This window comes from Habropoda laboriosa, unplaced genomic scaffold (assembly GCF_001263275.1).
Source record: "Habropoda laboriosa isolate 0110345459 unplaced genomic scaffold, ASM126327v1 scaffold64, whole genome shotgun sequence".
Taxonomy (NCBI): Eukaryota; Metazoa; Arthropoda; class Insecta; order Hymenoptera; family Apidae; genus Habropoda; species Habropoda laboriosa.
In genome coordinates, this window is record NW_017100183.1 from 329,705 (window position 1) to 343,938 (window position 14,234).

The 14,234-nt window shown below is 47.9% G+C and overlaps 2 protein-coding genes across 2 annotated transcripts; one reads left to right on the forward strand and one right to left on the reverse strand.

Annotated features, from left to right (window-relative positions):
- Positions 1–873: 873 nt before the first annotated feature.
- Positions 874–2,942, forward strand: LOC108579230 (menin). Its single transcript, XM_017942713.1, has 4 exons — positions 874–1,438; positions 1,527–1,837; positions 1,913–2,052; positions 2,135–2,942. The coding sequence occupies exons 1-4, from the start codon at positions 874–876 to the stop codon at positions 2,940–2,942; spliced, it is 1,824 nt and encodes a 607-aa protein (XP_017798202.1).
- A 4,968-nt stretch (positions 2,943–7,910) lies between these two features.
- Positions 7,911–13,516, reverse strand: LOC108579168 (signal-induced proliferation-associated 1-like protein 2). Its single transcript, XM_017942623.1, has 12 exons — positions 13,000–13,516; positions 12,680–12,928; positions 12,208–12,606; positions 11,903–12,114; positions 11,532–11,773; positions 11,354–11,460; positions 11,053–11,287; positions 10,616–10,936; positions 10,235–10,504; positions 8,698–10,146; positions 8,381–8,575; positions 7,911–8,185 (listed from the first exon to the last, which is right to left on the reverse strand). The coding sequence occupies exons 1-12, from the start codon at positions 13,499–13,501 to the stop codon at positions 7,984–7,986; spliced, it is 4,383 nt and encodes a 1,460-aa protein (XP_017798112.1). The 5' UTR covers positions 13,502–13,516; the 3' UTR covers positions 7,911–7,983.
- Between the last annotated feature and the right edge of the window lie 718 nt (positions 13,517–14,234).

Genomic DNA, 14,234 nt, shown 5'->3' on the forward strand with positions numbered 1-14,234 from the left:
GATCACTGAACGTAGAATGTAGGTAAACGCGTTTGGTACAATTTTCTTTCAACTTTTACAAATCTCACGGAAAACTGAATGTTCTGAACGTATAAAAAGGCGATATACGAGATTGAAAACGACTAACCAAATGCGATACTCGATCGTGCCTGTTGCGCCATCTTGCGACGTTCCGTCAACTGTTGTGTTAATTTATATAACACATCGATCGTCATTAGAATTTCTATATCAATCGTGTGAACACCTTTTTTTACCGATACGCATCTACATACGTCTGCCTATCGACCGAATAAATCGTTCGAGCGTTAATAAATGCGTAAATCACGTTGAATGGAATCTTTGAAATCGTTCGTTTCATATTTCGAACGTACGTACGATGAATTTTCAGACTGTTATAAAAATCATCGTATTTTCACCTTACAAACGTCGAAGGATAAATAGTAAATGAAATGTTCCGTTCGTCTAATGTACGAACACCGCATACCGCAGGGATACTCTGGAAAATTCTAGAACGCAACGCGCGCGTGTCTTCGATCGTGTATAGTTTACGTTAGAGTTGCGTCGCTCACACAGAAACTCGCCTTCTTGCTTTGTCAAACGACAGGACGAGAGTTCGTTGGAAACGGTCCTAGTGGCGGCGCGCCGCTGGGTGATATATGGTGTGGTGCATTTTCTGATGCGGAAATGTGAAGATTTCGCATTCAGAACGAGAAAATCGACACTGACTAGCGTGCGTCGTTAGTCGAGGAAGAGGAAGCCGAGCGAACCGCGCGATTTCGTCGGGGGTTTCTGTCAAGATAAACTCGAAACAGGATGACACTCGTGGTTTGAGTAAAGATCTCGATCTCGTGTGTGCAACTTGCCAGTCGCGACATGGCGGGTTTTCGAGACGAGGATAAGGCTCTATTTCCCATCCAGAGTATTTCTTCGATCGTAAGGATCTTTCAAAACCAACTGGTAAACAACTTGGAACCGGACTTGGCTTTGCTCTCGATCCTCGTCGGCGCAGTCGAGAACTCCCTAACCTGCAATCGAACATTTGCGTCGCAGGAGAGCACTGTTTACGACGAGCCGAAATTGCCGGCCGTAGAGTTTCACATCGCTGAAGCACTTTACACAAAGTTTCATGCTGTGATCAAGGGTGCGATCGATCTTACCGTTTACGACACCAAATACGCCACACGAGAGCTCGTAAAAAAGGTCTCCGATGTGATATGGAACTCTCTTACCAGAAGCTACTACAAGGATCGCGCACACTTACAAAGTCTTTATAGCTACCTCACAGCAAATAAATTGGATTGTTTCGGCGTGGCGTTTGCCGTGGTTGCTGGCTGTCAAGTACTAGGATTTAAAGATGTGCATCTTGCCATGTCCGAAGACCATGCCTGGGTGGTTTATGGGGAAAATGGAATTGAGACTGCAGAAGTTACATGGCACGGTAAGAGCTGATTGCTTCGTTGCGCCGTAAGCTTTTCAACTACTGATTGTCCGTACCAAAAACCCAATTGTCCTTTGTATATTGTTAGGAAAAGGAAACGAGGATAAGCGTGGCCAACCAGTGGAACCTGGTGTAGCTTCTCGATCGTGGTTATACGTGAACGGGCAAGCGGTTGTATGCTCCAGAGCTATGGAAGTTGCAACTATAGTATCTGCTATAAATCCTAGTTTAAGCGCCACTGCTGATGCTGCAGAAGTGGCGTTACTTCAACAGGAGCTGTTGTGGTTGCTGTACGATTTGGGTCATCTCGCTAAATATCCCATGGCCCTCGGCAATCTCGGTGATCTCGAGGAAGCGGCGCCCACTCCGGGCAGACCTCCCGCCATAGATCTTTTCCAGGTATCGTCAGGTTTAAACTCGTTCGTGTTGAATTTCTCGTCCGATTTGCATTGCATAACTATCGAAAGTTTTTAGGAAGCTATACGATCGGCGAGGAAGTATTACGGGAATGCTCACGTGTATCCGTATACTTATCAAGGCGGCTACTTGTACAGACACGGACTGCACGCTAACGCGTTGGCGTCGTGGGCGGACGCAGCAGACGTTTTAAGAAAGTGAGTGTGACCACGAATCGATCAAGTAGCAAGTTTTCTTAAACTTAGACAATCTTATTGCAAATTGTAACGTGCGCAACAGGTACGACTATTCGAGGGACGACGGAGAGATATACAAAGAATTGTTGGAAATAGCAAACGAGTTGATACCGCATACGGTACGAGCTGACGAACGTCTGTTACGACAGCCACGGTGTTTCGCGTACTTGTTGAGGTTCTACGACGGTATCTGTCAGTGGGAGGAAGGAGCGAACACACCTGTTCTGCATATAGGATGGGCTCGACCATTGGTCAACACTATTTCAAAGTTCGATGCCAGTATTCGCGCTCAGGTAATTATCGATTGTTACGACGCTGAGGCGAAACAGGAGGAGGATAAATCACAGAAGAGGGAAACGAGCCCGGAAGAAGCGTTGAACAACAACAACAACAACAATTACTGCAAGACTAAGGAGAGAGGGAACGCGGCGCGCGATTTGATCAAAAGCTTAGAGTCTAAAGTACCGTCTAACCCAGCACCGATGCATCCCAGTATTCAAGCGTTGACAGCGGCATGCAGCGAGAAAATACTTAACAGAGATTACCTGTTGCAAGGTGGCGGAGAACCGTTCGTAGCTCCGCCGGACGATGCCTTGCCTCCGGCACCTTCCACTTCTCAGGAGAACCTCGATCCCGAGGTTGAGACTGATTCCGAGCACGAGAGGCCAAGGATAACGTTGTACAGTCAGAAGATGAAGGGTCTGAAGGACTTGTTGTTGGCTGAAAAGTTAAACACGCACGCGATTTCGTTGCAGCTAACCGCACAGAGTCAGGTACAAATCGGTAAAAAATCGCGTGGCACCGACGAGGTCGGAGTCAGTCAGCGTCCTAAGAGGACGCGACGCGAATAGTATAAGATATTCGACCGGCGTTTCGGTATCGTCAAGTATTGAAATTAAGGGTAGTAGTGTCACTGGATTCGTTTCCCTGCGGAAATGATCCGTGGCGAACGCGCGAGTGCGTACTACGTACGAGAAAGCGTATACGTACGCTTGTACGTGTCGCGTTGTTGGAATCTCACGATCTTCGCTCACGGTTTGTTCCTTCCCTCCCTCCTCCCCCTCTCTCCCACCCACCCTCGGGAAACGAACCGCAGTGGATATGAATTTGTGCCGTTTCGTTTTGAACCTCGTGTGCATTCGTTTCGCGGAACGATTCCGACACGCTCGACCATAGCGCGAATCACTCCTAAGATACGTTTGCGCAATTATCGGGACGTGTCGTCGTCGTTGTTATTAGATAAGTGAGTAAAGAGTAGACTCGAAAAAAGTTTGTAGAAGAGTACAAAAAAAAGATTTTCTCAGTTTTCAGTTAAATAATCTGGAAATCGTGAGTGCTTGCGTTTCGTATTTTCGCGATGAAAATATATTTGCGTGTAAAAATGTCTCATCTCTTCCACAGTGTGCAGCAGCTGTGAATTATATATCGTGGGTGGGATGGGGTGGGGTGGGGTGGGCGAGTTGGGGTAACGTAAGAAACATACTCGTAGGAAGACGAATCGGACAACGTGTACCTAATGTATTTTCGCGGGGAGACCAGATTTTCAAGCACAGTTATTTATTCTACGAGTAACGACTATTATCGACGTATCGATCAATATCGGTCTCGTCTTTTATCATATTTCTAATCTCTTGTTGCACTCTTATTTATTGACTCACGCGTGTTTTCCTTCTTTCTTTCCCTTTCATAGTTTTTTTTTTTTTTTTCTTTTTTTTTTTCCCTTTATTTTTTTTTTTTTTTTTAATTTCCTTTCAGCTGTCGCACTACGAATCGCAATGAACAAGTTGCGTCGTTAATGTTTTTTACGCGGTAGTCGAATCTTTTGTTAGACGTACGCTTTTACGATCTAGCAAGGGAGACCACACATTCCACTCCGTACGTGGTGCAAACTAATTAAGTTTTACCTAAGGTATTTTAAGCATAAAATGCTCGCTTATTTTTATAACTATTTATTTTCAAATTAATTATAAGTATCTATTTCTAGAATTGATTCCTTTGCCACTTGATAGGTAGAGCAGATCGAGCGTGGACAGTCCACCGAAACGTAGTATGTACACAGTATTGGACGGTATTTCGTCTGTATTGCGCGCGTATGTGTTTCTGCTCTGTGTGTGTGTGTGTGTGTGGGTGGGTGCGTGCGTGCGTGCGTGCTTGTGTGCGCGAGTGTTGCGTGTGAAGTAGTATGTGGAACGGGATACGAAGACTCGTCAAGTTCGATCGCGAAATAATTAGTGGAAAACGATACGTACCCGCTACGTACGAAGTTCTTGGGTGTTTTTGCACGACATCGTGTAATAATGTACAAATCATTTTTTTCTTCCGCCTGAGGGTGAGGCCGCGAAGAAGGGGGTCTGTCGCCAATTGTTTTTTCCCCCTTTTGTTTTTTTTTTTTTTTTTTTTTTTCTTTTGCAACTTTCACACCTTCCTTTCTGACAATCGATTATATGTATGTATATCGTATCGCTATGTTTCTCCTGAGTCCGATGGCACGCAGTTACTACGTGTGGTTATTGATCGATCGTTTTTATAGAGCACAGTACCTTTGTACGGTTTCATTTCTCCAATGTCTGTCCCTGTGTGCAGGTGTGTGTGTACTCTTACGAATACGATAGGTGATCGAGTACGTAACAAATTGCATCGATGTCGATGCTAAAGAAGGAGAAATTATTCGACAATGTTTAGACGGTTTGTTGTAGAGTATGTTGTTGACAGGAATGAATATAAATGATCCGAGCTGATTGACGATCACTTATATAATGAAGGGCGCTATCTTACTGTGATGCTGAATATATACTATACATACATATAAATACATACATACATACATACATGTAGGTAATGTATATATGTATATATGTGTGTGTGATTATACAATTAATAATCGTAGTATATAACAAGTGGCTCGACGCCGATGGAGGATTTGTTTCTGTCACGAGGCGAAATCCTTGGAGCGCAATGCCGAATTGTAATTACTGGAACAGCTAGAGAAACGAGTAGATACGAGAGAAAAGAGTGGAGAAAAAGTGAAGAAAAGAAGAATGTGGAATATGTAGATAGAGAAATAACGCGTCGAGTCCGTATTGTTCGCATATCGTAATTGGTCTTCTGTAACTTCCTCGGGAAAATATCAGCGATCAGTGTCGATTGGCTCGTTCGTCGTCGTCGTCCTATTTCTTTTTCTCTCTCTTCCTTTTTTCTCTCCTCTCCCCTCTCTCCTTTTTTGTGTAACATTCTCTCGAAAGTTACGAGACAAATCGCAAAGGAGGGTAACATGCGCGTTATAAGTGTTAGGTTACAAATAACAATTCTTCGAGTACTATGCTTGTGGAATATTTTCCATTGGAGATAAAAGGGCCAAAAGAAAGACAAAGGGCGAGGAAAAAATGATCAGAATTAGGCTCTTATCGCAATTTCTTTTACACCATGCCGTATTCGGTATTTTCTTTCCTTGTTCTCTTAACAGCGACAAAGGAGCGTTTCAAAAGGTTACAGGGATTATTATGCATAAAACAATAGGAGTAGTGGGAGAAATAATGGTGCAACAGAACAGTATTTTTGTATTCGCTATGACGCAGGGTGTGCAGCACTCTCTCTCTCTGTATCTCCTTCTCCGTCTGTCTGTCTGTCTGTCTGTCTGTCCCTCTATGAGAGTATAGGGATCAACAAAGTTTGCCAATATCCGTTTCAGTGTGATGGGATGGTAGCGGTTATATCACGTGCTCGAAGTGAATTAATGGGAAATGATACTTGAGTGGCGAGAATTAAGAAAGGATGGCCAGGATGACGATCGAAGAGTGTTCGAATTTGAAAGGGTTCGCAGCGCGTACCTAGCGCGAAACGTAACGTTATCACGGCTCGTTTGCCCGTTCTCATTGTTTTCTGGCAATTCCGAATCTGATTGATTTTCGATTGCCCTTTTGGAGAGACCAGTCGAACGAAACACTTGTACACACGTTTGAAGCCTTCCGTGCCTCTTCTCTCGTAACAAATCGCGAACAAAACTCAAAAGTCCATCTCCTTTTCTCCTCTAGTTATCTCGACGCATCTTCTTACGAATTTTTCGCCGTACGATCAGCTTTACGATCGAAATATCTCTCTGCTTTTATTCGATACGAACAGCAGCAAGTAGCAGCAGCAGGAGCAGCAGGAGCAGCAGCAGCAGCAGCAGCAGCAGCAGCAGTAGCAGCAGCAGCAGCAGGAGGAGGATTCTCCTCCGCAAAGCGATACACCTTCACCTTTCGTGCCATATAACGTCGAGAACGCCTCGTGACTCTACTTTTCGTCCGTATCCTGTCGTCGCTTTCCTTTCCTCGATTACGCGTTTAGCAATCACCCAAGCTTGTCGACGTACAGAAGAGGAAAAATTACTTTAGCAATTCCACGGATAAAAGTGGAGTCGAAGGATGGCGGGTTTTGCTCGATGAAACGAAATCAAAGAAACCGTGTAAAGGGTTCGAAGGAACCTTGGATGATATTTACCGTACGCGTTGCAGAGAGAAATTTGTACGGAACGACAACATTCGATCGGGGTGCAGTTTTACGAAGAACACGTTAAGCTAGTTACGTTCGCTATAGATAGTTTCTGATGTACTTAAAAAGGGAACGAGTCTGACTTTGGTCAGAATTGGAAGGTCGAAGCGACATCTCGATATCACGTTTGCGTTGGTAGGTACGCGTATGCCCCCGATTGAAAGAAGTTTGCGAGGAAAGCCGGACGAACGATTTACGGGGAGGTGGTCGTCGGGCACGGAACACCGAGACGGATAGACGCGGTTCATCGTTTGGTCGTGCGACGATCGTTGTACCTTTCCACAGACGGTGTGCGCTATTGTGTGAGACCGATCACAGGTTTTTTCCGTTCAGAGACAGACACGAGTATTTCGATATATACGTATAAGAGAAAACTAGAATCTGTTACATGCCGTTTTTGAGGAGCGGATTATCGTAAAAAAATTTTAATCGTAGATTACATCGTCGAATACTCTGTATTGTTCACCTCGACGTTCCGACATCGCGCATGATTGGTCATGCGTTGGTTCCGAACAGAAAAGCGTGTATAATCACAGCTATTGTTAACCGATACAGAACAGTGACTTTTCAGGCATCATGAAAATGTCTTGTTTTTTTTTTTTTCCTGTGAATTACAATAAACTATTTTATTCTACGTCTTATGGTACCTATTACCTCGTAAAGCATCCCCTCTTCTTGTCGATTGTGTTAAAAATAAATCTTCTCTCCTTCTCCTTCGTTCAGGTGTGCATTTCTTTTTATTATCGTTCTTTTTTCTCGTTTAAATTTACAAATTATTGTTCAACAGAGGATGCCTTTGTAGTTTTCAAGGAACGAACAAGAATGGTGCGCGGGGAATGTGTCGATTGTTGCAAACGCGTACGAAAACGAATACCGTTCTCCTTCTGCTTCGTTTAATTGGTAATGCTCCTAACGATTATACAAAAACAAAAAGTACACGTAATAAATTACGAACGAATCTGAGTGATTCTTAAACAACTAGTAATATTTGGTCGTTTCGAAGTAAGACGTAATCGTGAGGAACGCGCATCGTCAAAGAGTCTACTGCACTTTTTAACGGAGCTCGATGGAGCGCGACACGATGGTAACTTAACACTGTACCCTTACAGCTACCTAATGCAGACTTTATGATACAAAAAGTAGCGAAATAGCGGTGTTCTCGTGATATCGCGACCAGTACGTAGGCGTCGAATCAACGAAAGAATTCGCGCGTCTTATTATCTCTACGCAATTTCGATGTTCGAAGAGAGAGGAAACTATATAATACTGTTCTTATAAGAAGAAGACGACGGATCGGAAGTCTGGCACGACCGAAGAAAACAAGAACAAACAAAGAGGAAGAATAGAATAGGACGGTGGTGATTACTGGTGATCTATCGCCTGAAAGAACCATTCGGTGAAACGTCGAAGTTGTTGGGCAGCTGCGTGACTTTCATCCTGTAGACGACGGTTCTCGTCCCTTAAACGGCGCACCTCGTCTTCCAGGGAAAGCCTTCGCCGTGTCTCCCTGGCTACTCTCAGTTCGAGCGTGGACAAATGGGACTGCAAGTCCGACACGGAATTTCTGCAACAAAGAAACCGTTACCGGTTTTGATAGAGAAGGTGCGAGAACGGGGCAGTCGCGCGGCCGGCGTGTACCGAGGGAGGAGAGGACCTGGTCGGATGTTAGAATGTTAAGGCGAGGCTAAGCGACCGCCGCGTCGAAAGAGCGCACATTATAATAGAATACGAGAAGCGAATGTCGCGTCGGTGAACTTACGCGATGGTATTGCATCCATCGATAAGTCTGTCGTTGGACCACTCTTGAACGTGCTGCTTCGATCTAGAATCCACGTGGTGATTTTGCCAACTATCCACGTCCGTATCGTTATGATTTTTCGCGTCTTTGATGGACGGCAAGTTGGTCGACGCTTTGGAAATCGAATGGGGAGGTTTGGTAACGCGCAGCGACAATCTAAACTCAGAGATTGCACAGACACGCACACACGCACCAGAGAGAGAGATAGAGTGTATTGTATATAGGAAAACGGAAGTCGAAGATGGTATGCATTGTTCGAACGAAGGAGCTGTGCTTACCTCTCTTCCTTGGATAATTTATTTTCGCTCGGCGCTGGACTCGACGCGGTGCTCGCGTTCGATATGACCGTGGCCGGCCTAGCCATGGTGAGGATCACCTCGGACCCGTTGTTCCCGTTCTCTTGTCCGTTCCCTGGTAGAACGGTCAACGCGTTCCCACCGTTACCGCAGAGGTTCTCCCTTGATCTACACCTATTCTGAATCTCGAGCATATTGTTGTTGATCTTGCTCGGATTTTGATTAGCGATCAACGAGTTCCCGGTCAGGTTGTTGTTCGTTATTTGATCGTCGTCGGCGATGTAATCGGGATTGATCAGCTTCATCAGATCCTCCTGCAGCGTGCTCGAGGTTAAATTCGCCGAATTCCTGTGAGAATTTCGAACTGCGGCTTTCGGTCGGGGACTCTGGTTCCTCGAACTGCCACTGGAAGGGGTTAGATTTCCGCCACGGTGTTTGTTCGCTCTTCTCAGTCGTGGCGATACGCTTCCAGACCCGTTCGACAGTTCGTCCTCGCTCGGAAGAGTAGCCGCCACTTCCGGACAATTTACGTCAGCGATTCTCACTTCCGGCGGAAGGCTCGTGGTGAAATCTTTCGTCTGACGATACTCGATGTTTATCTTGTGAGGGACAGGCCTCTCGGTTATGCTGGTTTTCAAGCAGGTTACCTTTTCGCCGACTTTAAATTCGTGCGGCGGTAGCTCGTATCTGATCGATTCCCGATTCTGTTCCACGTTATCGCCATGTTCATACTTGCCGATGTCCATTTCGTATTTACTGTTCCGCCTCTCGTACACCTCCTCCGGGTATTCGTAATTGATCGTGGTGCTCGTGGTGGTCGTGGTCGTTGTCGTAGTCGTCCTCTTCTCGTGCCCCCTCGCATCCTGTTCGTACTTGTTGGACGTTCGATCCGGCATCTTCTCATCGTGCGGCTCGTACTCGTTGCATCTGCCGAGATTGTTGTTGCTGCTGGACTTTGGAAGACTGTAAGACGCGTTCTGCGCTAAGGGCAACGAATTTGACGTGCTCAACTTTTGGTGATTCACGTAATGCACTTCGTTCTTGTGAAGCTCTCTCTGAGACGCGTACAAGTTCTCCTGCTTGATCTCGTACTTTTCTTTCTGAAGTTTCACGTAACTGGAGGAAACGTGATCCTGGCTTCGATGAGCGTTGTCAAGTTGCCTTTGGTAATTCTCGTGTCTCGCGTTGTCTTGCATCGACTTTGGCGACACGTAATTACTCTCCTTCGCGTAATGATCGTGACCGTGATGCTTCGAGTTCTCCGAAAATTGTTTGCTACTCGCGTAACGCGACTCTTTGTCCTTCTTCTGGGAAGAAGACTTGGAAGCGAGCATCTGGTAGGATTGTCTGGCTGGAAGGGGCGGCGGAGAAGTGCTGCCTCCGGTACGGTGCCCGGTGTTATCCTGATCTTGCGGCTCCAGAAGCTCGTACCTGGCAAAGAGAAAAATAAAAAGGAAAAACAGAGTTGAGGGGGAAGTAATCGAGGGGGAAATTTCGCAGGTATGCGTTATCTTCTCACCAGCGATCGTCGTTGCTGCTGTGTCCACTGCTGCTGCTGGTCATAGTGCCTTCCATAGGGAAGCGAGGATCGTTGAACGATCTCGAACTGGAACCTGTCCCGTAGCCGGAACTGTTGCTCGATCTCGGTGGACTGAAGGATCGCTCGTAACGCCTCTGGTGTGACATGGCTGTCTGCTGAGACGGCGTGTTGTTATCGGGACTGGTTACGTTCTCGTAATCCCCCTCGTAATTGCTCGACAAATACTGGCAGTTTTGCAGCGTGCAGCCTCTATTTCGTGTGAAAGCGAACAGAAGATGAATAGATGAATAGATGAATAGGGAGATGAAGGAAAAGGGGGGAAGAAAGAGAGACGGTGGTATGTCACAAGCTACCTCTTACCTCCTGGGATTGGCGTCGTTGTTGGGTGGAATCACGGTGACGGTGACTTGAGCGCTGGTTTTTAGTAAGTCGACCATTTGATCGTGACTCAACGTGGACACGGCTACTTTGCAAATCTCAACGAGCCTGGACCCTTGTCTTAATCCCGCTTGCCAGGAGAGCCCCATGCTCTCGACCTGCGTTACCACACCGTCCGGTTGAACGTGAAAACCCAATTGTCCCAGGCTGTTCCTCTTCAAGGAAAGTTCCGTGGCTGGCGCTCCCGGGGTACCGCGCACGTGAATCGTAATACATTCTCCCTGATGGTAGTAGAGTCTCAAGCTGTAACATCGGACGAATCAGGCGGAATCCCGCGTAAAAGGCGATAAAAAGCGATAAAAGGCGATAAAAGGCGATAAAAGGCGATAAAAAGCGATAAAAAGCGATAAAAAGCGCACCTGTTGGTTTGAGCGTGCCATCCGAGTACGCTGACACACGGCGTAACGAACACTATCTGCCTGGAATGTTCCTCGATCAGGACTACAGTGTCTATGCTCATTCCTAGATAACAGTCGGTGTTCTGATTGCTGTCTTCCAGTATCACCTGCCAGCATATCGCACCGCGCTGCGAAGCGTCACAGGACAATCTCGGTCGCACCGCTGTTTTCTTCTTGCTGCTGAACGACAGCATAGCTGTTCGAATAGAGACACACGTGAATTGTTGATTCGGGAAGAGGGAAAGGGAAAAATGGAACTTACAAAATTTTTGACCGGTGTCGACAACGGTGGTAGAGGAATAGTTGGTGGTAAGATCCTTCAAGTACTCTTGTCTCGTTCGGGTCGCCATTGTGGCGAATTTCTCAGACCTAAAGAAGAGAAAAGTGCGATGTGCGAATTTGATGTGAGAGGGTGAAGGTGAGGGTGAGGGTAGCGTTACCTGTGCGCCGCGTTCTCCGCGTTGATCACTTTCGCCAAGATGAAATCGGCGAACGCTTTTCCCCTGGCAAAGGTGGCACCAGGGGGGACGGGCGGGCCGAAAATCGGCACCTCTTTGCTTCTCGACACGGCCACGCTGTATTGAGTGTTATCGGAACACGGGTCGATGGTCCTGACAACGATGAACACGTGTTGAAACTGCGAGCGTATCCTTCGCGGGCTAAACGGCAACGCACCGGGTTCCTGTCGCGTAAAATACAAGGAGCAATTTACCTAGCGGGTTTGTCGTCAGTTTGTAATAACAGAGAGTAGAGGTGGAGGCGGGGGTGCCGTACGAATATGCACAGAGAGTGCGGTATATCGTTGACCTACCTGAAAAACTATGGTGACTATGTCGTTTCCGATGTGTCTTTTCCTGAGCAGCTGCTGCCTGTTATTCGGCGTAAAGGGGAGCATCGTGGACACGTGAAAGGTCACTTCCGCTCCTCGATGCGTCGCGGCGACCGCGTGAGTACCCGTCGAGTCTGTTCTCGTGTCGAGACCAGCCTTGTACCCCTCGAATCCTCGCAGTCTTATTCTTTGGCCTGTCAGGAACGGCGTTAGGAACTTTGGCGTTAGGAACTATCCACGAACTCGTAGCTCGTTCGAAAGCAAGTTTGTTGCAAAGAGTTGCTCACCGATAGTGTCGAGGAACTCGAGAAAAGCTGGTCCGGCATGTTGGTTGTTGTACATCTCCTCCTCGGTTCTCTGGCCGGACCTACAGTAGAGGACACCGACCTTGTACCTGCTCGAGAGTCCCTGCTCGTCCAATCTAGCGAGAGTTTCCTCGGCGGTGGATGTGCCTAATCGAAGGGAACCGAGTTGCACTTCCGGCGCGACCAATTCCAACAATTCCCTGGTCGGTAGTCTGCCCTGCGGCCTGATACCGCCGAGAGCTTCTTCCGGGACCGAACCGCGGAGCGTTAAAAGCTCCGAGGTACGGACGATTATTCTATACTGATTCGCTTCCTTTCGAATGCTGATGGCGACAGGGCCTAGCTGCTCGTCCATACCGAACCAGTTCTGATGCTCCCGACCTGCAAACACCGAGTTCTGAACATATCTTCACCGAACATTCGGAAGCGAAAAACAAGCGAAACGTGAACGCACCGAGAAAGTATCGTCTGTAATAATGGGCGCCCTCGTCGACGCTCTCGATGGGCAGCGGTCGTCTTTGTAGGGGACAAGTATGCTTCCAGGAGGTCTCGCCGAGCGCTGGTTCCAAAACCGCGACACCGTACGACAAAGACGGTCTGTGAACTCCGTTACCTTGAGAGCATCGCGTCAGACCCACCTCTCGCTCTCCCTCGCCTCCGATTTCGTTTCGAAAGAAGGGGCACGATTCCAGCAGATCGTTACCTAAGCCGATTATCACCAACCGGTATATAGCCAACCGGTAGCCAGGGGGTTAGGGGCCTACGCCTACATACCTTTTCCGTCGCCAGAATCCTCTTCGGGTGTCTCGTCCGGGGTGGACGCTCGGAAGGAGCTGGCGGCCGAGGCACCTGTCGCGGTGTTTCTTCTCCTGGCGAGCAGAATGCCTCTGAGTTTGGCGGCGTAGCCAAGATTCGCGGTAAGGGATTGACAATCGTAATGGGCGAACGCCCGCCTCCTGTGCCTCTCTTCGACGTCCGCGGACACCACGGGGCTGCCGCAGCTCTCTTCCATGGGCCGCTGCGTAGCCTTGGCGCCCCACAATCTGTGCAACTTGAGCCGCAACTTGGGACTAGAGTTTGGACCGGTGGGACCGCAGACCTCGTCCACGTCGACCGTCTGACCATCCGGAACGCGTCTCAGGTACTCGACGCCGACGGAATTACGCTGATCTCTAGACGCGGAGGAGGAGGAAGAGGAGGAGGAGGAGGAGGAGGAGGAGGAAGAGGAGGACAAGGACGAGGCCGCGACCGCCGATGGTCTCAAGTCTTGGAGCATCGCGAACAGATTCTCCCCGACCGTCACCGACTGGGCCACTACGTCGATGCTTCCTACGGTCGAAGATCGAATAAAAGCGTCACGTTTCATTTTCACCCTTAGTTTTATAACTCGCGCAACACCTACCGTGAGATCCATACTCCCTTCTCAGCGGAGTTTCTGGCACTCGAGAGCCAGGGTCCGGACTGTGAGGAAGCTCCAGGCTCGAATTGGATCTGTGAAGGGCCAATCCACAAAAAAAGCGATCATCTCTTCATTCTGTCGACATTCGGATGAATCGCAACGTGATGGGTATGGTGGTAATGGTCGACACTCGGTCGAATACGTTTGCGTAAGAGTACGCAACACGGAACGCGATTTTCCATTGTTAAGGGAGAACCGGTACCTTGTATGCGACGCGATCGATCCAACTTGGGATTATCAATCCAAGGCTCTACCGTTTTACCGAAATTCAATCTCGAGGGAGGCATTCGTCGGCGAATTCGAGCGATCGTCTCCTGTTCGGAGTTCCGCCGTTGCATTCCGTAGATTCCGTGCGTCAACTTTGTCGTAGTTGGTGCTCGTCCACCGGCATTAGCAAATCGCTCGCTCGTTGTACTCTACGAGAATCCCACCTACGCGAACCCGCGTGCATCTTTCCAATGCGATTCACACCGTGCGAAAGTTCTCAGAACTCTGCTCGGTCGGTTCGTCCGCTCCCTCGGCGCCGCTCGTCTTTTTCCCTATTGCGCAC